This window comes from Drosophila biarmipes, chromosome 2R (assembly GCF_025231255.1).
Source record: "Drosophila biarmipes strain raj3 chromosome 2R, RU_DBia_V1.1, whole genome shotgun sequence".
Lineage (NCBI taxonomy): Eukaryota > Metazoa > Arthropoda > Insecta > Diptera > Drosophilidae > Drosophila > Drosophila biarmipes.
The window spans coordinates 16,735,134-16,760,248 of NC_066615.1; the positions used below are offsets into that span (position 1 = coordinate 16,735,134).

Genomic DNA, 25,115 nt, shown 5'->3' on the forward strand with positions numbered 1-25,115 from the left:
CTCTGCGAGATCCCCCTTTCTCCGCCTGCACTCCACTGTCTCCCTCTCTCTCCCCCTTTCTCTGCCTCTCTTTTTCACACGCAGCTCTCGTGTTTATTGATTGTCCCCCACCGAAAAAAACCTTCAAGTAACAACAACAGCAGCAACAACAACAACAGTGGATAGGTAGATTTCTGTATGTATGTATATTGTATTTTTGAGGGAGGAGGGAAGGGGGCTGGCGCGGCAGGCCACCTACACCACCCCCCGCCCACCACCACCCACCTCGTTTTTTATTACGCGCACGTAGTGTGGTTTTTTTTCTCTCTTCTCTCACATTTTTACATACACTTGCACAATTGAAGATTGAGAGCGAGAGAGAGAGAGAGAGCGAGCAGGTGAGAGGGGGCGGTGGCGGGGGGCGGGACGAAGCTGGAGTTAATTGGCGAGCACGCTTTTCGGTTTTTCGGGCTTTTCTCTTCGCTGCAATTACTTTTTTCCCAATTTTCAAACGCACATAATTCACCGATCCACCGACGCACAACGGCACACGTTCTATATCTTTCTCACCGGCGATTCAACCGCTGTTATTTGTTCGATTCTTTTTAAGATTTGTAATTTCAAACGTAAACAAGTGCGAACGGTGAAATATATCGCAGCAGAAGCCTCTGTATTCCGATTCCGAGTCAGGCAAAAAATTACAAAAAGTTTTGGGTTGCGGGTTGCTTAAATAGATTCGCGGCTCCCGCAAAGCTCGCTCTCGGCGGAAGTTCTCTCACGGGGAAGCTCTCTGGCGTGTGGGTGAATAAATACTAAATATATATACCGAAAAGGGCAATTGTGACGTCAGCTTGACAGAGGGTGGCAACGCTGGCTTGCAAACATCTAACGAATATTTTTACTACAAATTTGAATTTTTAAAGTATGTATCTCACAGAAACCGTAGAATGCTGAACGGGGTAAGTTCTTAATGTGCACTAACACACACTTTACTTGAGTAAGCGTGGAAGTGATTTCTTTGGCACCCCCTATGCATTTGCCTAAACATTTTTCCATTTTATTGATAAGCAGTGCCAATATATTCGAATTTGTAGTTTACGTTTATAGTTGTAGGAGCTTTTATTTCATTTTTTAAAAATTTACCAACGTAGTTCTTTTACGCCAGAGACTACTGTTGCCTATCGCACTATACATAAATAAAATACCGCCCACCGATAAATACCAACATACCAGAACATTGTTGTTTTGCACGTGCGTGGTTTGTTTTCAACGACTTGACTTTGTTAATTCTTAATTAAAACCATGCCCGCCGCCCCCGCAGCCAGCAATGGCAAGTCCACGGAGCCGCACAAATCCTGGAAGAAGGTGAACGAAGAGCGGAAGGCGCTGAAGCGCCAGCGCAAGCAGGACAAGCTGCTCAAGGAGCTGCAGCAGGCTCAGGAGGCGGAGTCCCAAGCGCAGCAGGCCGCCAATGGAGCGCTGAAGAAAGAAAGTCCCAATCCCTCCACCCTGAGCATAGCTGTGCCCGGCTCCATCCTCGAGAATGCCCAATCTGCCGAGTTGCGGGCCTATGTGGCCGGTCAAATAGCCCGGGCCGCCTGTATCTTTCGGGTCAACGAGGTGATCGTGTTCGACGACGTGGGCATAGCCACTGCCCGCGAGACGAAGCGCAGCTACGAGCCGGATGCGGAGGGCAGTGGCACAGGAACCGTGCGCAGTAGCTCCCTGCAACTGGCCCGCATCCTGCAGTATTTGGAGTGCCCGCAGTATCTGCGGAAGTACTTCTTCCCGCTGCACAAGGACCTTAAGTACTCCGGACTCCTAAACCCTCTAGATACGCCGCACCACCTCAGGATGCAGAGCAAGTTCCGGTACCGCGAGGGCGTCATCTGTGACAAGAAGGCCAAGGAGGGGCACAGCTACGCGAACGTCGGACTGCTCAATGACGTGCTGGTCGACAAGGCCATTGAGCCCGGCGTCCGGGTGACTGTGAAAATGGAACCTCAAAATGGTAGGCACTAAATCTAAATAGAAGTTGCTCCTAATCGCAAACTAATGTTTGTTATGTACCTTCAGAGACGTCCAGAAAACAGCGTGGCACCCTCGTCAGCCCGGATGAGCCGCGTCGAGAAACGGGCGTCTACTGGGGCTACCAGGTGCGCATTGCCCACTCACTGTCGGAGATATTCACAAAATCGCCCTACGAATCCGGCTACGATCTGACGCTGGGAACCTCCGATCGCGGCACCAACGTCCATGAGGTGCCTAGCCAATCATATGGCTTCAAGCACATGCTTATCGTGTTTGGAGGACTACAGGGCCTGGAATCTGCGCTGGCCAACGACGAGAAGCTGACCGTGGATGATCCAGAACTGTTGTTCGATCACTACGTCAATGTATTGCCCCGGCAAGGATCCCGAACGATTCGAACAGAGGAAGCCTTGCTGATTGCTTTGGCAGCTCTGCAGGAGAAACTGAAACCGGAAGTGGCCGATGTGGAGACCGACCTAAGTGATCTGTTGCCCAGAAGCGAGGATACTGGCATTTCCGTGCGCAGAGATGCATTGGTTAGCAAAAAGCAGAAGAAACGAAAGCCAGTGGAGGACACTTCAGAAGAACCAGTCGCTGATGAACCAACTCCGCAAGAACCATTGCCCAAAGTGACACGAGTGACGGCCAATCCCTTCGGAGATCCCTCAGAGAAATCTGGGAAATTTACGCCCGCCGATGACGACTTTGAAGTAGTTTCCTCCACAACCGTTTCTGGAACAAGGCAATCGAGTGCCAATGACGACTTGAGTCGGTTCGATTGAATGGAATAGTTGGAATTTTATTTTGTAAATATACAGATCCATATGTGTTGCTTAAAGTTTTGTTTTTGATTTATTGTTTTCCCACTAGGCGTTAAGCTATATTAAACCTATATTCTGTACTTTGTTTTCGCATAACTAGCTGTATTCCGATATAGACATCAACTCAACTTTGTTCGAAACGTTCTAATAACTTTTTACTTACACACTAAATTAATACATTTTAAAACTTCCAACGCGAATGTCAAAGCAAGAATTTAGATATCGATCTCCTGCCAATCTGCTACGTTTTCTACATACAAGTACATTACAATTGTCCATCCACTCATTGATAGCTTAAACATAATGACCTAGTTGTCCCTATAGGATGGACTGTCTTTCTGCTATTTACACACTGGAAATGAAGGTCGAAGGGAGAGTCTCAAGCCGACGAAGTAGCCCTCACTGAACTGAATCTCTAGATGTAATAGGTTGCCACATTGTCGCTGGTCATGATTAGCTATGGAATCGAGTCCTGGAACCGCGGCTCTGGCAGAAAGTCCTCCTCCAGCTCGATGCGCGTGTCGCTGTGGTAGCCCAGCAGAGATTCAGTGTCCTCCTCCATATGTCGGATGGGGAATGTTTTGCCATCGCCAAAGCTAAAGGATGTGCGGTGCGTTATATTTGATCAGGATATGTATAGCTTATATAATGTTAAGGATCATAGATCATGGATCGCAATGGGAAAATGATTAGTTATGAGTGCGCTATTTGTATTTAATAGGTTGATTGATGATTCGGTGCTGTGCAACGGAAGCAAATCTGTTGGATACATTTTCAGCGGCAAATTAAAAACAAACCCTTGTTGCTGTTATAAATATATTTTTAACTCCATCTCAAGGTCGTCACTCGTAGAAGACATTCAATAAAATATGTATTTAGGTATAATTGGTACAAAAGAATAAAAAGTATAAAAATCAACTAGCAAACAGTAACTAACTACATAAATTAAACGCATTGAGAAATGCCAGAATTTCGTGTGTGTGATAATCGTGTGAAGGGAAATCTCGTTGCTTATCATTATTAAGTCTTGAAGATCGGTTGGTATCTACAAGGATGCTGGGTTTCGTGAATGTGTGTTACAGCAAGGTACAAATGTCTAGGCAGAACAACCGTCCCAACTACAAGGACCCCCCACAATGGGTTCTTCTAGTTTCCATTACAAAATTCGATCGATTAGAACGGCGATAAATGCTTGTGTATAACGAATTACACATTGCTTAGTGTTAACTTAGTCGAATGTAATTATGTGGTGGATGTGAATCGTGGTCCCAGCCATTTAGACATTGAATTAGCCTACACTAAACCGTTCAAGAATTGCATAGAGGTAACTTAATGGCTTACGACAAACTGCAAAGCTGACAGATCTGGCAGTTTACTCGGCTATATATAGTACAAACACACAATACATTCTACAGAAACGTGGTAAGTGGGAGAAATTCAAACTGGCAGATCGCCGTTTGGCGGGCGTGGGGAATCCTTTGCGAGATCAGCGCCAGCCAACGGATGATCTCCGATTATGTCGATGTATACGGCCGCCCCGTTGGCTTCTCCCTCCGGCGCCTGACTAGACTTCACTGCTGCCGTGCTGCAGTTTAATGACTGGCCGTTTGCCAGATGATGATCCGGCTGCTCGTCCAGCTCGTCCCGGAACTGTGGAGGTGGCTGCACCTGCAGCGGCGACTGCTGGCTGGGCTGGGCGCTGGTGCTTCTTACTTGATGAGGCGATGGGTTGTGGTGATGGTTAGTGGAGTCGAGGGGACTAGCGCCAATCAACTTATCTGTTGGGTTGCCATCTAACCTGCTGGTGGCCGTGTCCCCCATGGCATCGTACCGCTGGACGGGCGAGGCGGCGGGCACCCGCGTCTGGTCACTGGCGGTCGGATAGCTGTAGCCAGCACCGCGACTAGTTCCGTGATTGTGAATAAGCAGAAGGTTGGGGTATTGCGTTAAACAGAGAGTTTAAAACATAAGTATTGTTTGTTTGTTAAGTTTTCGAGTTGATTGTTTTTTTTACAGTTTAGCTTGTTGTATTTGTAGCTGTTGTTGTTGATTGCAGTTTGTTATATAATTTTGCACAAATGTGTGGTTACGAATATGGAATTTAAATTGTTTTGACTGGTCGTGTGTGGCAAGTGTTTTGGTTTTAAGTAAGCTTAGTGGGCTGATGGAATTCCACGGGCTCAGCTAGAACTTTGGCATTTAGAATTAGTCACTCAATCCCGCAGACCATTAAACACTAAGCTGGTTTTTGGTTAGATCTAAGTTTCTATCTCTAGGGCTCGCTGGCTTGGGGCTTCTCTTTTCATTTTTATTTACAAACAGAAACAACAAACGCAAGTGAAACGAAGTGGTAATTTTGATTATGCTTACAACTAAATTACAAAAGGAGATCGACTATATTGGTTCATTGCTTTCCGATCTCTGTTTTAAGCATACACAATATTTTTTGACTTACATAAATCATAAGTGTGAGGAATTGCTTTTAGACTATTTAAAATTAGTGACTTTCCGCTCTTTTCGTCTTTTATTAACTAAGCACACAGAACACACATCAAGAATTAAAGGAAGTTTCAACTACGAAGCATTGGCTTTGAAGCATGCCTTTAATTTGCCATAATCAACATAAACCCAAAATCATAAACTAAATCAAATCAAATAAAAACAAAGCGCACAAAAACAACAACTAAAGAGTGAGAGATCTTCTGGTGCAGCACGGATTAGTAAGAATGGGAATGTGAGAATGCCAAAGATCATAATGGTGTTGTAAGTGGATCGAGACATACCTGGAGAAGACGGGGAGGAGCCAGTACTGCCAGTCGTCGCCGAACACCTCGCAGAAGTTGGCATAGCGTCCCAGGTTATAGCCATTCTTGTCCGGGCCGCCCACTCTGAAGATGGGAGCCCTAAACGACTCTAAATGGAAAATAAGAAAGGCTATAGTCGGGCCATAATTGGAATGTCAGCCTCCAATCACTCACCCAGTGTCGTGCGATTCATCAGCACCAGGTAGATGTGGTAGCCAAACAAGCTCACCAAACTAATGGCAAACATAATGGCGATGAAGAACAGGAACAAGATGTGGAAGCGACCCATTCCGCCGGCGTTCAGCTGTCCCTGTGCCGAGTAACCATTATTATCGTACTTGGATCAGTAAGTACAAGTAGTTTAGACAACATTTTAGCGAAACGAGAGAATACATTGATTAACTAACAGGTAATCGCATGCATCGGGCAAAAAGGGGTGGTAATAAGAATGGAAAAACTGGCGAAACTTACGGCACCTACCTTCCAGAAGTCGACGAAGTCGTGCAGCGAGGTGAATGCCACATACAGGCAGTAGACGAGGGCGTAGCCCAGGAACAGCACAAAGTACTTGTAGTTGTAGAAGTTGACGCAGTTGTTCACCCACGGGCAGTGGTGGTCCATTTTCAGCACGCAGCAGCTGCACACGCTGCAGTGATGGGCTCGATCCGGCTTGATGATCTTACACTTTTCGCAGAAGCGCACCGATCCGTTCATTGTACTGGAAAGAGATAAATCATAAATATTTACAATAAGTGAATTTAGTATAAATAAAATTGCAGGCGGAGTATTTTAAGGAAGAATTTTGGTACACTCTGATATTTCCTTCTTTGGTTTACTGATTGCAGTGAGTTGAAGGCCTTAACAAAAAATATTATTATACTAGCTCTTCGCTTGATAACAGTTTTAAATAGATTTCTTTCGAAATTGAAGAAGCTTTTTTGCCACTTCCGTATTTCTAGTAAATAAATATGAACTATATAGTTAGTTAGAGAGGTACAATCAAATGTTTGCCGAACAATTACCAAATATATACATTAATCAAATGGAATTAGCGGATGTGGACTTGATGACATGGTAAATTCTCACCGATTAGTGACAGGCAAGTCTCGTGCAAAGTTGTTGAGAATGCGCTTCTGGGTCTCCGGGCTGTCGGCCCGGAAAAGTCGCGTCACTTCCTCGTCTGGTATCCGCCACTGAAGGAGGGGTAAAGAAAGGTATTAGTAAGGTTTTCCCAATTTCTTTTGATAGCAACAGGCGATAAGGCATTGATTCACTCACCTGATCCGGTATTCGGCCCACGGAGGTCATGATGGTGCGCCAGTATGACCACATAAACAGGGTGAGGAACAGGTGGTAGAACAGCAGCATAAAGATCATGCCAACGCTGTTCTGCGTGTTGCCTGTGGAAGGAGGATAAACAGCCAGATAAATGCACATTCCAATGGGATAAGGGCATAGATGTAGGACTTACGGATGCACAGCTCCACCACGTAGGCGTAGTAGGACCAGGCTATCACCGCGGTGATGAACAGCACCGGGATCCACTTGAAGACTGCCATGCAAAATCCGCAAGGAGTCTTCCGCCGCCGATGGTCGTCGTTTCCCATGCTATTTATGTGGGCCACCACTTCGGCAAGGGCGCGCGTGTCTCGAGGCGTCGAGGTCACCTCCACCTGGAGCTGGAGTGGATTGGGGGCGATCGATGGGGCTGCTATGGTGGCTGCTCCTCCAACGGGCGCTCCTCTGGCCAATCCAATGTCTTTATCTACTAGTGATTCACTGGCTCCGCAGGCTGATGTCGGACAATTTTCGGCGCTATCCGCTGCTTGCTTCCCCTTTTGGGCGGACGGGTGCTGGTTGTCACCTTAGCGCTGCGACATTTTTGTTATTGATTCCCAGTTTTTCTGCTTTTCCAGATCAAATTAACAAAATTACTGTCAAATTGGGGGAAACTCGAACTGGTTTAGGGATGGGCGAATTGTGCGTTGGGGGTGGGAGAGTCTTTGCTTCGTGACACGATACTATCGGTGCAGGATCTTCAAGTTGAAATTAAAATTTTTTAAAGGAAAACGATTTTGGTTTGGTGACTTAAAACCCGGTTTTAAAATAATTCATTTCTTTAGAGAACAGTTTTGAAAATTATAATAGAAATATATATTTATTCCCTACCTTTAAAAGGTAAATTCATCATAAAAAATAATAAAACTAAGATTTGATTTTTTTTTATTGAACTGAAACCTTTATTTTCTACTTCTCTTATATTTTTTTAAAATATTTATTTTTATCATTGTCATCACTATTTTGTTTTAGGATTTGGTATTATTTCAGAATAACCTAAATAATACTCAAGATATGCCGTCCGACGCATTAGTGATTTCTTTACCATTGCCGGCTGACTGAAGGTTTTTCAAGAGAACTCATTTGATTTCGGGAAATCCCAGGAAATCGACTTGCATTCCAGAGTTTTTCAATCGCAATGAGTCGCGAAGTACTGTCTCCGCCCGTCCAAGCCATGAACCAAAACCGGCGCTATAGGGTTAACATCGTGCACGAAGCCTTTGGTGGCGACAAGTGGAATGGCCAAAATAAACGGTTCCATGGAGAAAACAAGGCCTACGAGGAGCCAGGTGTGTGGTTCCTCGCGTTTTTTTTACCTCTCTAACTCCCTTTTCCCAAAGATTTATATGGCGAAGATGATGACGAGGAGGATCCGGCTGCCAATAACATTGCGGAGTCATCAAGTGGCGAATTCAAGCTGGCTCTTCATGTGCCCAAGTGAGTGAAATGCCACCAATTTGCTGCTCTTTTCTGTCATTTATCTGCTTTCTGTCAGATCATTCTATGGAGGTCTAATTGGCCTCAAGGGTTCCACAAAGCGTCGCATCGAAGAGGAGACCCGAACAGAGCTCTATGTTCCACGTCAGAATGAGAGATCCAACGACGTCATTATCAAGGGCAAGCAACGCAGTCAGGTATGCGGTGCACTGCGTCAAATCCGGCACCTTATCACCTCCCTGCGAAAGAAGATGAAGCCCACCCACTTCTTGGCCGTGGCCCTGAACTCCGGCGAAGTCCAGGAGCGTTATGCAGAACTTAAGGTGCAGACTAACAAGGCGGAATCTACCGAAGTAAATACTGATCCCGAACTCCCTTTCCAGAAAAGCATTTTGGAGGCCCAGTTGCCAGGCATTGACAAGGAGTTATTCATGCCGGAGAGCAGTATCCACCTTACCTTAGGTGTCTATGTGCTCTTGGATGATAATGAACGCCAAAGGGCTCTCAAGGAGCTGGAGGCCTGTCGCTCCCTATTGACGGAACTGAAAACGCCTTTCGAATTGAAAGTCAAGGGCCTGGAGATTATGAACGACGATCCCAGCTCCACTCGCATCCTATACGGCCGCATCGAGTCACCGGACCTGCAGAAGTTCGCAGACCAGTGTTTGGCCCACTTCCAGAGTACCGGACTGTGCGCCACGGACAACAACGAACGGGAATCCATCAAACTACATATGACACTCATGAACAACCGCTACCGCAAGGAGGCAATGAAGTCGGGAAACAGCTTCGATGCCCGCGAGATACTGAAGCGTTTTGGGGACTTTGACTTTGGAGCAGCTCAGTGCAAGGCGGTGCACCTGTGCGTGCTGAAATCCCGCAGCGAGGACGAGTTCTATAAAATAACCGGCAGTTTGGAGTTTTAAGAACCCGTTGTACATCCATCTGCTTTATGAAAGCTCATTTCAACGAGCCCCGTATAAATACAAATGGGGTTTCCCATGTGAATAAATGAAATTACAGATTTTTTAAACAATCGATTTTAAAACTATTATATTTTGGCATTCTGTGGCTCCACTGACTTTAAGCAAAAACATCTGACCACAATCACTACGATCTTCGCCAGGGATACATATTCGGCGTATATGTTCAATAAAAGCTTATATAGCGCCACTATAGTATATCGATAAGCTCAGAAAGGGATTTCATTATCGTCGGCACTCTTCTTTCCATCGAAAATCATTTGATTTCGGTACTTACCCGTATATAAAAGTGCTGTGATCGTTGCTAGTTTTACCAGAATAAAATGAGCTTTAAAGTGGAGACCACGGGCTGCCAGAGCCCAGGTGAGTTGATTTTCGGGTAATTAGTTATGGGAAATACCCAGTTTTCCACCAGATCTTTATAGCAAGGACGCAATTGAAAATGATGCGGTTGTAGGCCACATTGAGGAGGAGCCAAACGGAGACTTCAAGCTTGCTTTCTATGTTCCAAGGTGGGCAAGGACCTAAAAATGATGTCTATCTCTATTAGGTATATCTTTTCAGGTGGTGTTATGGGGGATTAATTGGAAAGAGAGGAGCTACATTTCGCCAAATCCAGGAACGTAACAACGCTGAGGTCATTATTCCACGTCCGAATGATGAATCCACTGACGTGGTTATCAGGGCCAAGCAACGCAGTCACGTAGTCGCTGCCCAGCGTCATATCCGCCACTTGATAGCCTCTATGCTAGATCGGAAAAACGCCACCCACTTCTTGGCCGTGTCTCTGAACCATGATAATATTCAGGATCGTTATGTTGAGCTAAAGGTACATACTAATTGCATGTGCTTAATCTTCTCAAAGAAATATTTATCTGAAACCATTTCTAGAAAAGCATTTTGGAAGCCCAGTTGCCAGGAATCGATGAGGGGCTATTCATATCGGATAATTGCTTGCACTTAACTTTCCTTGTCTTGGTTATCCAGGATGAAGAACAACACCAAAGAGCTTTAAACGAACTGCAGGCATGCCGTTCCCTGCTCGCTGACCTAAAAACTCCTTTCGAAATTAAGGTCAAGGGCCTGGAGGTAACAAACGCAGATCCCAGCTCCACTTGCCGTCTTTATGGTCGCATCGAGTCTCCGGACCTGCGAAAATTGGCAGATCGGTGTTTGGCCCACTTCCAGAGTACCGGACTGTGCGTCTCAGATAGATACCATCGCGATTCTGTCCAGATGCACATGACACTAATGAACACCCGATTTCGCGATAGGGCGTTAAAAGCAGAAGATACCATTGATGTCCGAGAGATCCTGAGACGATTTGGAGACTTTGACTTTGGTACGCTTCAGTGCCAGGCAGTGCACATGTGCGAAATTGGATCGCGCGTCGGCGACAGCTTCTACAAGATATCCGGCAGTTTGGAATTCTAAGATTATGTTATATTGTGTACACAAAAGTAAACCTAATCAGCCACGCCAACAAACACCGCTCATAGAAAAAGTAAACAGAGTTATCTACACATATACGATTTATTTGTCGAATATCAATGCTCAAATTGGTTTTGTATATTTGATGCGACTGGACTGCACAACACCTTGGTACCTGTCGAGAATTTCTCCTGCGGATCTTTTCAGGAGAAAACTACGACAGTGAAAAAAATGTGCGCCGAAATCTGGTATTACAATAAATATAAAAATATATCGCTTATGTGTGAGGATTTGTGGCGAATATTTTATTGGAACTAACAAGATAAAGGGTAAAACAAAAAGGTTATGTAAGGACCATGCTTAAGATCTACGGAGTAGGAAGCCACAAGTGGAGGACTCGAACATTTACAAAAAGAGTTTGACCAGCTAAAATGCCGGGTGGGAAGGGTATATATAGAGGAAGCAAGCCGGACATTCCTTTCCAGCCACACTCGCGCAGTTGTACAAAAATTGGTTTAAATGTAATATCAAAAACAACTTGACGGCTTACTAACTAACTTTAACTACGCACGATTTGCTTGGCTTTTTGCTTTTAGTTGTCGCTTAGTACATGTCAATAGCTTCAGTCTAAAGTGTAGATTTGGTTGACTTTTGTATTTCATCTTTTTTTGTTGCTTGAGGAGGATATCATTGGTTCTACTGGTCACGATTTGTTATCGTTCCGTTGGGCGGGGTTTTAACTACAATTGGTTGAAAAATTGTGTTACTTGTTCGTACATAGACTATATGGTAAAAGTTTCAACATATGGATTAGTTTTCAATTTTAAGAGCAAGAGTCAAACACAGCGTTTCAAATGTTTTTGTGGTGATCTGGAACCAACATTGTATAAAGTATTGGATTGCATTCAGTCGGCTGGGTATTTGCGCGCTTACAGATCGGCTGACCTGTCAAGGTTTGTATACATTTTGGGGATATGTGTAAGGACTACATTTGAAACATCCGGTTTGGCTCAGGCTCTGGGATCTTAACAAACAAACATGTACAAACATATATAGATTTCTTTTCAACAACAATTAGAGTTTTGGTGCACATTTAGTTAGTTTGAATATAGGTTTTGCCTGCTGATAAATATGTATACCGAATATAAAAGTGCATCTTATTTATTATTTGGCTTGTCCGCCACCTTAGACACTAGCTTTAGTGTAAACATCTGTGTACTTCAGGACTATCAACGAAAACGTTATATTCAAATTAAACCACACAGTTTCTCCATTTGTTACTGAGCGTATAGTGTGCGTATATCGTGTGCGTGTGTTGGATAAATCTCAGTTAATAAATGTATCTACTAATCAATCAGATGTGCAGCACCCATTTCAAAGAATGCCTGCCTCCATATCCTGCCGCGGCATCTTCGTCGTCGTTGTTTTTTTCGAATTCCTCACACTTGCTCGTCCATGCTACTATTTCGCATGACCATTGCTCAGCACTGCCGGCACCGCCTGCTGCACCACCGCGTTGATAACCTCGATCTCCTTCTTCAGAAAGGCGGCGCCGTTCTCCTCGAGGGGATGATGCAGGTCAGCGGTGTCATTGCCAGGATCTGTGCTATTGTCATGGACAGAGGATATGTTGCGTTTGCGCAGACCAACGCCATTTGAAGAGTCTAGGGGAATGCCGCCGTTGCTACCGGGCAGCTTCAGCTTGGGAAATTCGATGTCCCGCATCAGATCATTCTTGAACTCCACAATGCCGCTGACGGTCTCGGTTACAGTCTTATCAATAAATTCCTCAATGTTTTTGGTCTCGGCCTCGATCTTCTCCTTTAGCTTGCTGGACAGCTGGTCCATTTCGCACTGGTCATGGGGTACGCTAACTGCGTCTCGGGCGCACCTGGGCATCTGCTTCTTCTCTAGTTGTGCCTGCTGCTGCTGCTGCTGTGGGCGTGGTCGAAGGTTTACATTGTTCGGTTGCTCGGATGTCTGTTGTTCAGTAGTGTTGTGTAGGGCAGCAGCTGGCTGCTGATGTGTGGGCGTGTGGACTTTACATTGAGCGTGCTTATCCTCCTCTCCATCCTCGCTGAGATCATTGCCAGCGGTCAAAGCTGCTGGAGATCCTCCATTGGTGGTCACCGCATCCTTGACATTGCCGCTGCCCGACAGCCGGACGTTTCCGTTGCTATTCGACGTGCGAGAGCGGCGTTCGCCGCGTATAAACTTGGGTAAAATAAATATGGTCACTAGTGAAATGATGTGAAGGCACAAATAAAATCTCAGGTACAATTTGATGCTGCCCTGTAAAGCGAAAACATGAAGTCGATTAATAAGTGATCTTTGAGAAAATATAATTTAATGTAGAGCGAGTTGATTTTTATTTATGCAAAAAAGTGGAAGAAAATTCCTGCAAGTAGTTAACGGAAATTGTTTTGTTATAGGTAATTGAAGAAGTCGAAAGCAAAGGACAGACGGTACTCAAAAAGATAATAGAGTAAAAAAAGTTATTACATTTCCATTTCTTATTTGCAATTCTTATTTATTATTAAATGCTTTGTAGCAATTCGTTTGTTTTTTAGAGTCAACGCGAATATTTTATAATGCATCAGAACCAAATAAAAAAAAGTAAAATAGATTTTAACACAGAAATGTTTTCGGACCTAGTTCTTACATGCATCAACAAAAAAAGATTTCTGTGTCAAGTTGGATACAATATTTTCACCCTTTTCCATATTCATACAAAAAATACTGATTCATTTGGCGGACTTACCATAAATTCAAGCAGAACGAATGGGAATGTGGCGTAGCCCAGTACGACGCGTGTAATCAGGCAGGTTAAGATGTCGTAGAACATTCGCGTGACCTGCGTGCTTTGGAAGCGGTGGCGGAAGAGTCGCCGGCCGGTGCGCGCAGCCGTCACAACGACGGCGCCGGTGGCGAAGGTCAGGTAGTAGCCCGGATAGAAGCCGTGCCAGACGGCGCTGAGGGCAAAGGTGAGGAGCGTGCCGTACTGCTTGGGAACACGCTCATAGACGAGGGTTCGCAGCCAGCGGTTGGTGCCGCAGTTCCAATTGTTAATCGCATCGCGCATGTTGGTTGAGAACTGCCAAGAAAATATAACACAGTGATTAGATGTATAGAATACATTTTGTGGTTTTAACTACCCACCTCAAACGACAGCACATTGATGTTGGATATCAGGTCCCACTTGGGGTTGCCATCCTTATCGTAGCCAGTGAAACCTAGGCCTGAGTTATTGCAAATGGCGTCCGCTAGGAGCCAGGCGTGATAATACTTAAAGCGTATGCAGGTGGTGGCCATCATGGCGTACCAGTACTTGTAGAGCACGCTGGTGTTGTCCAGGAAGTCGTCCTCCTTCATGTCTTTCACCGGATATATTTTCACAAACTTCATGAATATGAATGCACACACGAGACTGCCAACCACTTTGCGTATCACCGCTTTAGTTGGTGAAGGTTCCAGCACCACTTCCCTCTTGCTGTTCTCCAGATTGCCCTAAGAAAAAAAGAATATGATTTTGGTTATTAAAAATATAGTATAGCTAAGAATAAAGTATGTCCTCAAAAACGATTTTAATAAATGCAGTTCATATATTTTAGGATACCTATTACTTTTTAGATTGACTAATATTCTGATTTAAATTGCTCTTACAAATTGTATTATTATTTTCCAGCATTTACAAATCATGAGCGTCATGACCTTATTGTGGTAATAATGCAGAGAGTAAGGTCAATTACCTAGCTCACATTCCTGCAGCTCACTAATGAAATTACTGCCCTGGCTATGCGGCAGTCAGTTGACACAATTACACTTACGTTGCCTGGTGGACTGCTCAGTAAATTGTAGCCCTCCACGAATTCGATGTAGTCCTTGTAGAAGACCAGGGGGCCGGCCAGAATGCTCTGGAAGTGCCACACGTAGGAGAAGTACTCCAAGGCCGAGGGCATTTTGCGAATGGCATGGTACTGCTGGGCTTTGGTGAGTTCCTGTCGGCCGAAAAACAATTTATAATATATATTACAATAGTTTCGCTTTTAACACCCACCTCATCGCCCCGCACGAAGCCATCGTGAATGCTGAAGGCCAGACTGGTCACCTTTTGGGTGATGATCATCAGGGGCCCGGTAATGTCCAGGGCATAGGATCCATAGTCATATAGCTGACGCATCAGGTGAATGCACAGCAGATAGCACATGGCCACCAGCAGGACGGCTCTAAAATTTGAAACAATTAGTTAAAAGCCTCGGAATCGCTCGCTTGCGCTCACCTTTGGACGATGCGCGGATCCTGGGTGCGGATGACAATGTAACATATTGCCGGAAGTCCGGCAATGTGGATGGCCTGCTGGCCAAAGCAAAAGTAGCCAAAGGCCAAGCCAATCGACAGGGCGAACGTGTGGCGCAGTTTGCTGGAAACCTTTGAAGGATGCAGCACGGAGCGGAAGAGTGAGGCCAGGAAGAGAGCCAGTATTTGGCAGAGTAAAAAGTTTACCTGGAAGTAAAGCAATGATTTGATGTATGGTTAGGAAAATCATATTTAATAAAAAATGTTTGACATAAAATATTGTTCTAGAATTGTAATCTGTTAATAAATTAATTGGTTCAGGGGACGAAAGCCTAACCCTAAAATATATCTGCCACGTTCAGCCTCTACTGTTACCCAGATGTGTCTATTGTCTTAATGATCTTTATCCCCTTTCATTTATATCATGCAAAGATTGTTTCCACTTTGAATTTACTCTCTGGCCGGCGCATTATTCTGGTAATAAATAGCCCTATAAATTGACTTGCTTTGGGTAACACGAGATCTTTGGACCCGTCCGCCAAAGCGGAGCACATGCAGCCTGCACGTGTCTGGCTAGATTTGCAATTGTAATGCGAGAACAGCATCCCCCACTAGTTGCCTCCCAGCACGCCCATCGTCTGCCGGCCGCACAGAATCGCGACCACAAATGCTTGTCAACAATTGCACTTGGTCGCCGATTGTCGATTGATCACGATCACGCGTAGTGATCAATGTTGGATCTCCTCCACTTTGGCCGACCTCCCCAATTGCCTTGACTTATATTGCGATGCAAATGTTGAGGATCCTCGAACGGATCTCTGCAGAAAATGGCCTTTGCCTTCTGTTGTCATTGAACATCGCGGGTTTCTGGTGGTATTTTTCCCCTATTTCTGTTTTGCCCCAGTCCCGTGCCAATGAATAGGCAATGAGGGGCCCGCAAATTACAGCCGTTGCCTTCCCCCCGTGGGTGTCGCTTAATTGATATCAATTGCCCGACGCTTTCAAGTTGATTCCCATTCTCTGATACGCATTTCCAACTGTCCTCGATAAGGTGCGATAAGAAAAGGTCTTGGGCGGGAGCTCGGACCGCACCTATTCTGGGGTTATTCGTGGGCAACATAAGCACCGAAAGCGGATGCGACGGATCGCTCTTATCTCTTATGATGGCCACACAATTTCGAATTGTTTGTCGCACATGGTAAATTGTGTTATTATTAAAACACGACTAATCGCACTCATCTACGAAGTGCAATCGGCGCTCGATGGTATCACTGAAAATAATCGGCCGCATGTAATCACTTTCATTAATTAGCATTTTGATTGCCACAAGTGGGAAGTCAATGACTTCCAGTCCAGTAAATCCTTTGTGCGCAGTTTACCTATTCGTAACTTTGTTTGCTTCAAGTACTAAATCTATGTGATAAGCCGCTCGCAATCAACTCGCTCGACAATTTAAGCTACAACTAGTTGGGAATCACTTTAATTTTACGAGTTAACTCTATAAATAACCACCACTTAAAGTTAAACTTTAGCACGGTTTTAACTTGTAAATCTTGATAGGTGAGAAACCATAGAATAATACCTAGAGAATATCTTCCTCTAAGGTCTTGGTTATGATTTATATGCTGTTTATTGAGTAGGTGGTTACTGTTGGTTACGAATACAAAGGGTCAATGCAAGCACTGGCCTCATTCCAAGTGACTCAAAATGGTCAAAAGATCCTTAGTTACGCTGGGCTGCGCAGTTCAAGACCTGGCTGCGTGGCAGGCACTCTCCAGCTTCCGAATCGTACCACAGACCAGAACGGCACTTGCGCAACAGGCGACGTCCGCCGCGGCATTCGTAGTACCTCCTGCAGTGATTGGGGTCCTGGATTATGGTTCCTTCGGCGCGGTTAGCGCACATGGCACTGGTCCCGATTGAGACGGTGGCTTTGATGGAGCTGCTCGGCTTAGCAAGGATATCCTTAACAGGCTTGCTTGCCAGCTTAGCGGGTGCACTCTCATCACAGGCCGGTGTTGTTGTCTGTTCGCAAGATGGTGTAGAAGTTGTGGTGCGACTGCAGGGAGCCTTTGGGGGAGGAGTGGTTCTACCACAGGGAGTTGGTGTTGTGGTAATTGGCTCACATGGTGGCTTTTCTGTAGTTGTTGTCGTGGTTGTTGTCGTAGTGGTTGTTGTGGTAGTGGTTGTCGTTGTTGTGGTTGTTGTCGTAGTGGTAGTGGTTGTTGTCTCACAAGGAGGTGGTGTTGTCGTAGTTGTTGGCTCGCAGGGTGGCTGTTCTGGGGTTGGTGTTGTGGTGGTTATTGGCTCACAAGGCGGCTGCTCTGGTGTTGTTGTCGTTGTTGTTGTTGGGGAACACGTTGTTGTCGTGGTCGTAGTTGTGGTTGTAGTTGTTGTGGTTGTAGTAGTTGTGGTTGTAGTAGTTGTGGTTGTAGTAGTTGTGGTTGTTGTGGTAGTGGTTGTGGTTGTTGTCGTAGTGGTAGTAGTTGTTGTCTCACAAGGAGGTGGTGTTGTCGTAGTTGTTGGCTCACAAGGTGGCTGGTCTGGAGTTGGTGTTGTAGTGGTTGTTGGCTCACAAGGCTCTTCCGGCTTTGGTGTTGTTGTGGTTGTTATCTCTTTGGGGGGCTCATCTGGTGTTGTAGTGGTGGTTGGCTCACAGGGGGGCTGTTCTGGTGTTGTTGTCGTGGTCGTAGTTGTGGTTGTGGTAGTTGTGGTTGTGGTAGTTGTGGTTGTTGTAGTTGTGGTTGTAGTAGTTGTTGTGGTAGTGGTAGTGGTGGTCGTTGTAGTAGTGGTAGTGGTTGTCGTCTCACAAGGAGGTGGTGTTGTGGTGGTTGTTGGCTCACAAGGAGGCTGGTCTGGAGTTGGTGTTGTAGTGGTCGTTGGCTCGCAGGGCTCTTCTGGCTTTGGTGTTGTTGTGGTTGTTATCTCTTTGGGGGGCTCATCTGGTGTTGTAGTGGTGGTTGGCTCACAGGGGGGCTGTTCTGGTGTTGTTGTCGTTGTTGTTGGGGAACACGTTGTTGTCGTGGTCGTAGTTGTGGTTGTAGTAGTTGTGGTAGTTGTAGTTGTGGTCGTAGTAGTTGTGGTTGTAGTAGTTGTAGTCGTGGTTGTGGTAGTGGTGGTCGTTGTAGTAGTGGTTGTCGTAGTGGTAGTGGTTGTCGTCTCACAAGGAGAAGGTGTTGTGGTGGTTGTTGGTTGCTGGTCTGGAGTTGGTGTTGTAGTGGTCGTGGGCTCGCAGGGCTCTTCTGGCTTTGGTGTTGTTGTGGTTGTTATCTCTTTTGGGGGCTCATCTGGTGTTGTAGTGGTGGTTGGCTCACAGGGGGGCTGTTCTGGTGTTGTTGTCGTTGTTGTTGTCGTGGTCGTAGTTGTGGTTGTAGTAGTTGTGGTTGTGGTGGTCGTGGTGGTCGTTGTAGTGGTAGTTGTTGTCGTAGTAGTTGTTGTAGTAGTGGTAGTGGTTGTTGTCTCACATGGAGGTGGTGTTGTGGTAGTTGTAGGCTCACAAGGTGGCTGTTCTGGTGTTGTTGTTGTGGTGCTTATTTTCTCACATGGTGGAGTGGTGGTCCGACTGCAGGGTGGCCTGGTGGTAGTGGCCTGACACGGCTCCTTTGGAGGCACTGGCCGGCTTATTCTGTGGGCAGATCCGGCGCTGATAGCGACGGATGCCACGAGGGCCAGAAGGAAAAGGCTTGCTGCAAAGGAAAGTTGAGCGAAGGGTCCCTTAACTTAACTTTTCAACAGGACACTTACACAGATTCATCGAATATTTTCGGCGACGCAAAAGGATAACTAACTGCAGTTGGCAACTTTACCGCTTTCGCTTCTGTGCTCTGACAACTGACCAACCTGCAGCTTCTTTTTATAGCGATCTCCCAATGTGTGTAAAATGTTCTGGGCTACCGAGTTACATGTAACACATTTTCCTGATAGCTTGTGGCCAATTTGCAAAGTGCATTCAGCAAAAGTTACTTAATATGTATAATTTTACCATCTGCAACCGTGGTTCAAAAGCATTAATCTGAATGATTTTATGAAGACAAGGAATTTTGCCTCTACTTTCAGAATAAAAATGAGGGGGATAGAGCTGGGATTAAACCTGATATGTTTCGTTCTTTATTAAATGTCAGAAATATGTAATTGTAACGCACTGTAGTTCAATTTCTCTCGCTGCAACCATATCTTTCTTTTTTTTAGCATCTTTAAAGTTCCGTTGTCGAATTTCATAATGAACAGGCACACTTCAGCCATTTACCGATAACGTATTCGCATATAGATACACTTTATTATCTGCCTTTGTGTATGGGGAAGTAGCGCCCACAAAGGGGCCACGTCTCCAAGCCACCCTCACGCCATAGGTCAACCACAAAGGCGACCCTGAAACGATTTCTGATAGACCGTGATAAGTCTGGCAGAACAATAAAGTGCGTCAATATACTGGGCTGTAAGCGCAAACTAATGATTAAAGACTTTGGCTATCGAACTGATTACAAGATGAATCAGGCTGGTAGAAAGAATGGATAGCCATTGAAACAGCAGTTTTCCCATTCGGACGCATGTTGTAATCATCACTGGAATACCTCATGCGCAATAAGTTGGTTCACATTGCTGCTGGCCAAAACCGGTTCTTTGTTGCCTTAACCAAAGCTACATGGCTAAAACACAACGAGCAGTGCGGGCCAAACGAAAGGAAAATCTTGTTCAAGAATTATGGTTGAGGCAGAGCTGGAAATCTAAAGAAAAAGGGCAACAAGTGGGTGGGCTACTTGCTGGCAAGGAATGCGGAGAACACACACATTGGAGGATTATCTGTGTAGCGTTTCACGAAGGCCATACGCCTATATTTTATAATACCTAAATCACCAGACCAACTATAAATGAATATTTTTTTGCCGAAAATATGTAAATAACACCCTCATAGCTTAAGCCCCAGTAGCTATAGCTAGTATAAGTGGCTACGGGCAATTTGCAGTTCACTCAAAAACAGAATATAAATACATAAAAAAAATCTATGCAGTGTAAGTGTTATTATAACATAAAAAAATGGTAAATTTAGGAAACGTTTTAAAAACCCATGAGATCAAAAAAGTTAAATGTTCGATGCGAATTTACAAATAGAAAACTTTTTTCCTAGTGCATACCATCTGGGAAAAGTATGCGGAAGAAGGCAAGCCACCTTTTGTTTCAGATTGGATGATGATGAACAGGGGGATTTGGTTGCCCAAGCTCCAATTATATCCGTAATTCCATACACACATACGTACGTTGAGGGTTTCTGTTGAGACCTTGAAATACAATACAATACTCATGTCCCTGCATTGCGCCCGAGGTGAAGTAATTAAATCGAAATTCAGGTGTACAGCTTGGCGACCAATCGAATTTCAGGGCACGCAGTCCTATAGCCTCAATGAGAATGCCAATTACCAAGTGTCTCCCCTCGATCATCCTGCAGTGCTCACTACTAGCACTAAATGAACAAGGAAAATATTGTCTATTGGCAGGGCACACAGTTTAAAGCCAAATATGTGGACCCAGCCCTTCATCTCCCGTTCAGGCGCATTGTTTGCGCTATTATGAGCAGATAGTTGCTGGCATGTCAAGATAAGATGTTGCCACGGTTCCGGCCAGCAACAATGCAAGATGCTTGCAGCGCCAGCAATTTGTGGGTACTCATCTGCCATTGTTCACTGCGATTCCATGGGTTCCTTGACTTAGACCGCTCTTCAAGCAGGAGATTGTTTCACAACAGTCGTTAAATTTGTACAATATCTTAGGGGGAATTCATAAATAACTATCATTTAAACGTGAAATAATAATAATATCAATCGATCAGATTTTATTTTGGTGTATGTTTTCTTAGCTAATGGAATTCAAGAGCAAAAAGAAAATTCTAAATTGTTGCATATATGTTTTAAATGTCGAGTAGTCCCATCAATCAACTGGGATGTGGGACTGGATCAAATACACAAAGAAACCCACGTGCTCTTTGAATGGAAACAAAACATAAATCATTTGATAAACACGCTGTATTGCATTGCCAAAATTGTGGATAGGATTGAAAGAGAAAGGGGCAAGACAGGCGAAAAGGGGGTGCCATCGGGCGAGCCGAAAAAAGTGGCGTGATCACTAAAAATAAAACCATAAAAGAACCGCCAAGTGATGTACCCACGATAAAAGCAAGAGTCAAAACAAAAACCGATTGCGAAATCAGTTAAGAATGCAGAGATATGGAAATACATTTGAGAAGCAGCCAAACAAAACAAAGGAGGAAAACGAAAGTAATTAATTCCAGATGATTGCGGCATCATAAATCGTATGCGACTTGTGGGGCCCCCCCAATATACCCATCCAAAACAGAAGTGAAGGGTATGCCCACAACCGTTAGAGGCGCCAAACAGCTGTCGCAAACAGAAAACATAACGAAGACCGCAAAGGCAACGAGTTCAAGCAACTGCGGCGCCTCAAACTCAAGGTCACAGATATCAAAATAACAATAACAATATCATAAAATGCAAATCGGGGCGGCGGCAAAAGTGGGGGGCGCAACAATTGGCTGGGCTCCCCTTTATCTCCCTGTACATTATTCCGGTTTTATTGGCCGGGCATGCACTACACTTTCAATTGATATTTGCTGCCCATACAATAAACCGTGTATCTACTAGCCTTTTCCCTTTCTAGTTCCGATATCATCGCGCGAACCGGTTAAAAACCTCCACGGCAACGCAAAAGTTGGGAAATACGTACGTATTATTGTTTAATTTATGTATATGCCAGTAAAACAAGCACACCAGCGATGAGTTGCTTATTGGTGTTTATTAATAAAATTATCGTTCCACATAGTACAAACAGCAGCGGTGCGAATAACAACTGTAAACAGCCTTTTAAAGTAAAAAAATATTGCAAAAATTGATGTTTTTTTTTAATAATTTAGGATAACTTATACGGACAGGCACTTTTTGTTAAACTGTGTTAATACAATAGTTAAATGGTTTAAATGGAACAACGAAATAGCTAATCAACCAAAAAACAAATAAAAAATTACCATTTAGTAGAAGCTTTACTATTATTATTGTTAAAAAAAAAATTTTTACGGTTAAGAAACTATGTATATTTTTAAGATTTAGCTTCACAATTTTTTTATGTGTGATTTTATAGTTTTCAGATAGTAAAATGTATTACTTCAACCATATAGTAACTACAATTGTAACCCCAATTGTATCAAGAAAGCGGCGGCGTGGGAGGAAAACTCAAGATTGCGAGAGAAAAGCAACACAAACTGTTCAGAATAAACCGCAACTGACCGGCCGGGACTGCATCTTTGGCCATAAACGCCTCTCGCACTACTATTGAGTACTTTTTGTTACTTGAGTACTATATAGGTGCCTTGAACATGGGACGATTTTACGCGACAATTGGCCAATTCACCGGCATTTGCGCAGTTGCGTGCTACGGCCTTCACTGCGAATTAGCGTAATAAAACGAAGAAAAAAAACTAAAAACTAATAAAATATCAGGCGCAGCGATTTCCAAAATAGTGTCGCCCACCCGTAAAGTCTATTACCAACGTACAGTCTACATTGTATCAAAAGAACTACTTAACTTGTTCAAGATCAGGAACATATCATTTAAATACCAAGATTGTTGTGTACATAAAAGTTGTTTTTTTTTTTTTGTACATCAATCAAATTGCGAAATGCTTAAAAATCCTTCGGTTCTTCGATTCACAGATAGAGCAGTCACTGTTTTTTCGCTTTTTCGCCCGACTGACTCATGCGGTCTACATCAGCTGAGTCGAAACAACAAGAAATCGGCTAACCCATACACAAGCAAGCTGTTGATATTTGTTTGCAAACAAAAGAAGCGCTAAAAATTCAATTATCTTGGATAGGGAGCGGGAATTGAACTACATACGTAAGCCCTTTAGGTTGGGGCCAAGTCACTCAAATTGGATTTCGCCCAGCTCTTGATAAAGACAATTGCCAGGCTAGGAGAATTATCAATGGGTTTCTGCCAGTGTGCGCGTGTTCTCTTTTCCTTACATCGGATGTTGGCATTAGGTCATCGGAATTGAAAAATATGACGATTACGAACGTGTATGTCGCTTGATTTGGGCCAGAAAATGCCTCCGTGTGAATCACATTTCTATACGCCAGCAGCTGCAGTTATGCAAATTGCATTGCAGCCAAGCCAGTGGGGTAAAGCAGGGGTAATGGGCGCTACGAGGGGGAGGTAATAAGTGTGTCTGTGCGACACTCTGTGTAAAGAGATTAATCACTACCCCACCTCCCCATCAAGTGGTGCAAAGCCTTTTAAATTTAGCGAAATCAACGGTGCGTCAGTCCACAACAATAGTGATTTGAAAATTTTACGCTACACAGCCTGCGGCGCGGAAAATTCCACTGATAATTGCTGCCCTCTGATAAGCTCATCACATAATTCAAGTTGTCCAAATTTAAATAGGGAATATGCGAAAACTGCGAAGTGGCCAAGATATAAGACAACTGCCAAATGCGATTAGCTGCCAAATGTGGCGAACGTAAATATGTAACGCTTGAGAAGTACGGTGCAGGTTCGCTATATAGGTTTAAATTCTTTAACAATTAATTTAAAAAAATGTAATATTTATTATGAATTCCTTTCTTTAGAAAACATGACGATATTTTATTGTTTCAAGACAAATACTTTAGTTTTAAATAAAACACATAGTTAGACTACTATTCACGAAAAACTTTTTTTTATACTTTTGTTTAATATTTATACAGTCAGTGAAGTACTGTTGTAGTTTTATGTTTACAACAAAATCATAAATTATTCATTAATTAGCTGGCAAATCTTTTGTTTCTATATAAAACATATAAAGTACAATACACTTTTATTTTCATATTTATAGTTTTTATAACAGTTCTAACGGCTCTCTTAAGGGTCATTTCAGAAATGCGTAATTTTTTATGATAAGTTCTATGACACTTAGTTCCATAGATAGTGTAATTTTTATGATTATAGACCTATAATGGTTCATTTCAGAGATGTTTTATTTATTTTGATTATTTTTCTCTAATATAATATAAATATAAATATTCTACACTCATTTTATTTTTTATCATTACATATTTTATTTCGATTTATTCCAAAGATAGTTTACTGTACGCCTAATCATTGTTTGGGCAACCGGCAATGGAATGTCTACACCTAACGGTTGCCAGGTAAATGAAGTATCTTTCCCCGAAAGGCATTTCCTTCCCGCCCAAGGGAATCCCTACCATCTTCCTGAAGAACGGTATTATTCTCGAGAAGAGAGACTTATGGAGCGGCTTTATCCCGTTTGATTGGCACACAAACACGCGTATACACACGCACACGTGCACACGCCCGTTACGAAAAGGGTGGGGGAATGGGAATGGGAGTGGAGGGGGATGGGGATGGGGAAAGGCCGTTGAAGAACCCAGGAGATCCCAGTAGTTTCGCTTACCAGGTCCACCGAGAGCCCCACCATATCCGCCAGCCAAGTGAAGCTCCGGCTGCCGATGTAGCAATCGTTCTCAATGAATTTCGGCGGCTCCAGCATTTTGCTATCTGTTTTCTTTATCCGTTCTTCTCCCCTCTGTTGCGCTGTTGTTGGTGCTACTGCTGCTGCTGTCGGTCGTTCCGAGTTCAGCGCTTCATTGGGAAAACTCGCGATACGCGGACACTTTTTTAGGTGTTTCGGGGCACCGTCGAAAGAGCGAGGTACCCAAAAGTGGGCGAAGGAGAGCACGCACTACGTTCACTTATAATTTTGTGCAATAATTTGGAGTTATTTGGCCGTTCGGATCGGATCTCCCGTGCCCGTGCTTAAAAATGGAATATTCGAAACGCAATAGAGATGGGCGCTCGGTGTGTTCTGTGTGGCCAGCGATGGCACTTGCAGTCGATAGTTGGTCGGGCGATAGCTGGCTAACAGAGCTCCGGGTACTGTTGGGCGCATGCAATATATTTATTTCAGATTCAAATCCTTGTGCAAAATA

At 44.1% G+C, this 25,115-nt stretch overlaps 7 protein-coding genes across 20 annotated transcripts in view; 3 read left to right on the top strand and 4 right to left on the bottom strand.

Annotated features, from left to right (window-relative positions):
• LOC108036411 (cAMP-dependent protein kinase type II regulatory subunit) overlaps positions 1 to 685 on the bottom strand; it is a 33,954-nt gene extending 33,269 nt beyond the window's left edge. For 2 of the 5 annotated variants that reach the window (XM_017112534.3, XM_017112535.3), the window contains exon 1: positions 473 to 685. The gene's annotated coding sequence lies outside the window, so the exon portion shown is untranslated. The remainder of the gene's footprint in view (positions 1 to 472) is intronic. The other 3 variants (XM_050887423.1, XM_050887422.1, XM_017112532.3) reach the window with 3 other exon arrangements.
• Positions 686 to 1,202: 517 nt separating this feature from the next.
• On the top strand, positions 1,203 to 2,848 carry LOC108036530 (putative methyltransferase C9orf114). The gene is made up of 2 exons (XM_017112748.3): positions 1,203 to 1,990; positions 2,056 to 2,848. Exons 1-2 carry the CDS (start codon positions 1,282 to 1,284, stop codon positions 2,790 to 2,792), a joined length of 1,446 nt encoding a protein of 481 aa, XP_016968237.1. The 5' UTR covers positions 1,203 to 1,281; the 3' UTR covers positions 2,793 to 2,848.
• Positions 2,784 to 7,608, bottom strand: LOC108036531 (palmitoyltransferase ZDHHC20-B). Of its 8 annotated transcripts, XM_050887421.1 has the most exons (8): positions 7,107 to 7,608; positions 6,914 to 7,035; positions 6,722 to 6,828; positions 6,107 to 6,353; positions 5,810 to 5,972; positions 5,615 to 5,744; positions 4,630 to 4,734; positions 3,631 to 4,543 (listed from the first exon to the last, which is right to left on the bottom strand). In XM_050887421.1, exons 1-8 carry the CDS (start codon positions 7,240 to 7,242, stop codon positions 4,396 to 4,398), a joined length of 1,158 nt encoding a protein of 385 aa, XP_050743378.1. In that variant the 5' UTR covers positions 7,243 to 7,608; the 3' UTR covers positions 3,631 to 4,395. The 8 variants fall into 8 exon arrangements, with proteins under 8 accessions (XP_016968245.1, XP_016968244.1, XP_016968242.1 ...); XM_017112756.3 differs by lacking the exons at positions 3,631 to 4,543; positions 4,630 to 4,734 and adding an exon at positions 2,784 to 3,427 and having other exon boundaries at positions 5,810 to 5,945; positions 6,116 to 6,353; XM_017112755.3 differs by lacking the exons at positions 3,631 to 4,543; positions 4,630 to 4,734 and adding an exon at positions 2,784 to 3,427 and having other exon boundaries at positions 5,810 to 5,945.
• Positions 7,609 to 8,004: 396 nt separating this feature from the next.
• On the top strand, positions 8,005 to 9,446 carry LOC108036382 (activating signal cointegrator 1 complex subunit 1). The gene is made up of 4 exons (XM_017112485.3): positions 8,005 to 8,262; positions 8,314 to 8,410; positions 8,469 to 8,733; positions 8,794 to 9,446. Exons 1-4 carry the CDS (start codon positions 8,112 to 8,114, stop codon positions 9,334 to 9,336), a joined length of 1,056 nt encoding a protein of 351 aa, XP_016967974.1. The 5' UTR covers positions 8,005 to 8,111; the 3' UTR covers positions 9,337 to 9,446.
• A 116-nt stretch (positions 9,447 to 9,562) lies between these two features.
• On the top strand, positions 9,563 to 10,922 carry LOC108036383 (activating signal cointegrator 1 complex subunit 1). The gene is made up of 4 exons (XM_044092552.2): positions 9,563 to 9,756; positions 9,809 to 9,905; positions 9,958 to 10,222; positions 10,285 to 10,922. Exons 1-4 carry the CDS (start codon positions 9,717 to 9,719, stop codon positions 10,825 to 10,827), a joined length of 945 nt encoding a protein of 314 aa, XP_043948487.1. The 5' UTR covers positions 9,563 to 9,716; the 3' UTR covers positions 10,828 to 10,922.
• On the bottom strand, positions 10,908 to 24,995 carry LOC108036380 (lysophospholipid acyltransferase 6). 3 transcript variants are annotated; one of them, XM_050888236.1, is made up of 8 exons: positions 24,581 to 24,995; positions 15,104 to 15,327; positions 14,882 to 15,050; positions 14,652 to 14,822; positions 13,984 to 14,331; positions 13,586 to 13,918; positions 12,870 to 13,116; positions 12,556 to 12,759 (listed from the first exon to the last, which is right to left on the bottom strand). In XM_050888236.1, exons 1-8 carry the CDS (start codon positions 24,674 to 24,676, stop codon positions 12,695 to 12,697), a joined length of 1,653 nt encoding a protein of 550 aa, XP_050744193.1. In that variant the 5' UTR covers positions 24,677 to 24,995; the 3' UTR covers positions 12,556 to 12,694. The 3 variants fall into 3 exon arrangements, with proteins under 3 accessions (XP_016967971.1, XP_043948486.1, XP_050744193.1); XM_017112482.3 differs by having other exon boundaries at positions 10,908 to 13,116; positions 24,581 to 24,994; XM_044092551.2 differs by lacking the exon at positions 24,581 to 24,995 and adding an exon at positions 22,291 to 22,314 and having other exon boundaries at positions 10,908 to 13,116.
• Positions 16,732 to 18,988, bottom strand: LOC108036381 (mucin-2). The gene is made up of 2 exons (XM_017112483.3): positions 18,865 to 18,988; positions 16,732 to 18,806 (listed from the first exon to the last, which is right to left on the bottom strand). Exons 1-2 carry the CDS (start codon positions 18,872 to 18,874, stop codon positions 16,843 to 16,845), a joined length of 1,974 nt encoding a protein of 657 aa, XP_016967972.1. The 5' UTR covers positions 18,875 to 18,988; the 3' UTR covers positions 16,732 to 16,842.
• Positions 24,996 to 25,115: the final 120 nt, after the last annotated feature.

Bases quoted from the DNA above. Each gene is read 5' to 3' on its own strand.
- LOC108036530 (XM_017112748.3), top strand. From the start codon at position 1,282: ATGCCCGCCGCCCCCGCAGCCAGCAATGGCAAGTCCACGGAGCCGCAC. The intron at 1,991-2,055 runs GTAGGCACTAAA...ATGTACCTTCAG, and splicing joins GAAAATGGAACCTCAAAATG to AGACGTCCAGAAAACAGCGT.
- LOC108036531 (XM_017112749.3), bottom strand. From the start codon at position 7,242: ATGGGAAACGACGACCATCGGCGGCGGAAGACTCCTTGCGGATTTTGC. The intron at 5,973-6,106 runs GTAAGTTTCGCC...TACTGATCCAAG, and splicing joins ACTTCTGGAAGGTAGGTGCC to TACGATAATAATGGTTACTC. The intron at 5,745-5,809 runs GTGAGTGATTGG...TTTTCCATTTAG, and splicing joins GATGAATCGCACGACACTGG to AGTCGTTTAGGGCTCCCATC.
- LOC108036382 (XM_017112485.3), top strand. From the start codon at position 8,112: ATGAGTCGCGAAGTACTGTCTCCGCCCGTCCAAGCCATGAACCAAAAC. The intron at 8,411-8,468 runs GTGAGTGAAATG...GCTTTCTGTCAG, and splicing joins CTGGCTCTTCATGTGCCCAA to ATCATTCTATGGAGGTCTAA. The intron at 8,734-8,793 runs GTGCAGACTAAC...CTCCCTTTCCAG, and splicing joins AGCGTTATGCAGAACTTAAG to AAAAGCATTTTGGAGGCCCA.
- LOC108036383 (XM_044092552.2), top strand. From the start codon at position 9,717: ATGAGCTTTAAAGTGGAGACCACGGGCTGCCAGAGCCCAG. The intron at 9,906-9,957 runs GTGGGCAAGGAC...ATATCTTTTCAG, and splicing joins CTTGCTTTCTATGTTCCAAG to GTGGTGTTATGGGGGATTAA. The intron at 10,223-10,284 runs GTACATACTAAT...AACCATTTCTAG, and splicing joins ATCGTTATGTTGAGCTAAAG to AAAAGCATTTTGGAAGCCCA.
- LOC108036380 (XM_017112482.3), bottom strand. From the start codon at position 24,676: ATGCTGGAGCCGCCGAAATTCATTGAGAACGATTGCTACATCGGCAGC. The intron at 15,051-15,103 runs GTGAGCGCAAGC...TTCAAATTTTAG, and splicing joins GATCCGCGCATCGTCCAAAG to AGCCGTCCTGCTGGTGGCCA. The intron at 13,919-13,983 runs GTGGGTAGTTAA...TTTTCTTGGCAG, and splicing joins TCAATGTGCTGTCGTTTGAG to TTCTCAACCAACATGCGCGA.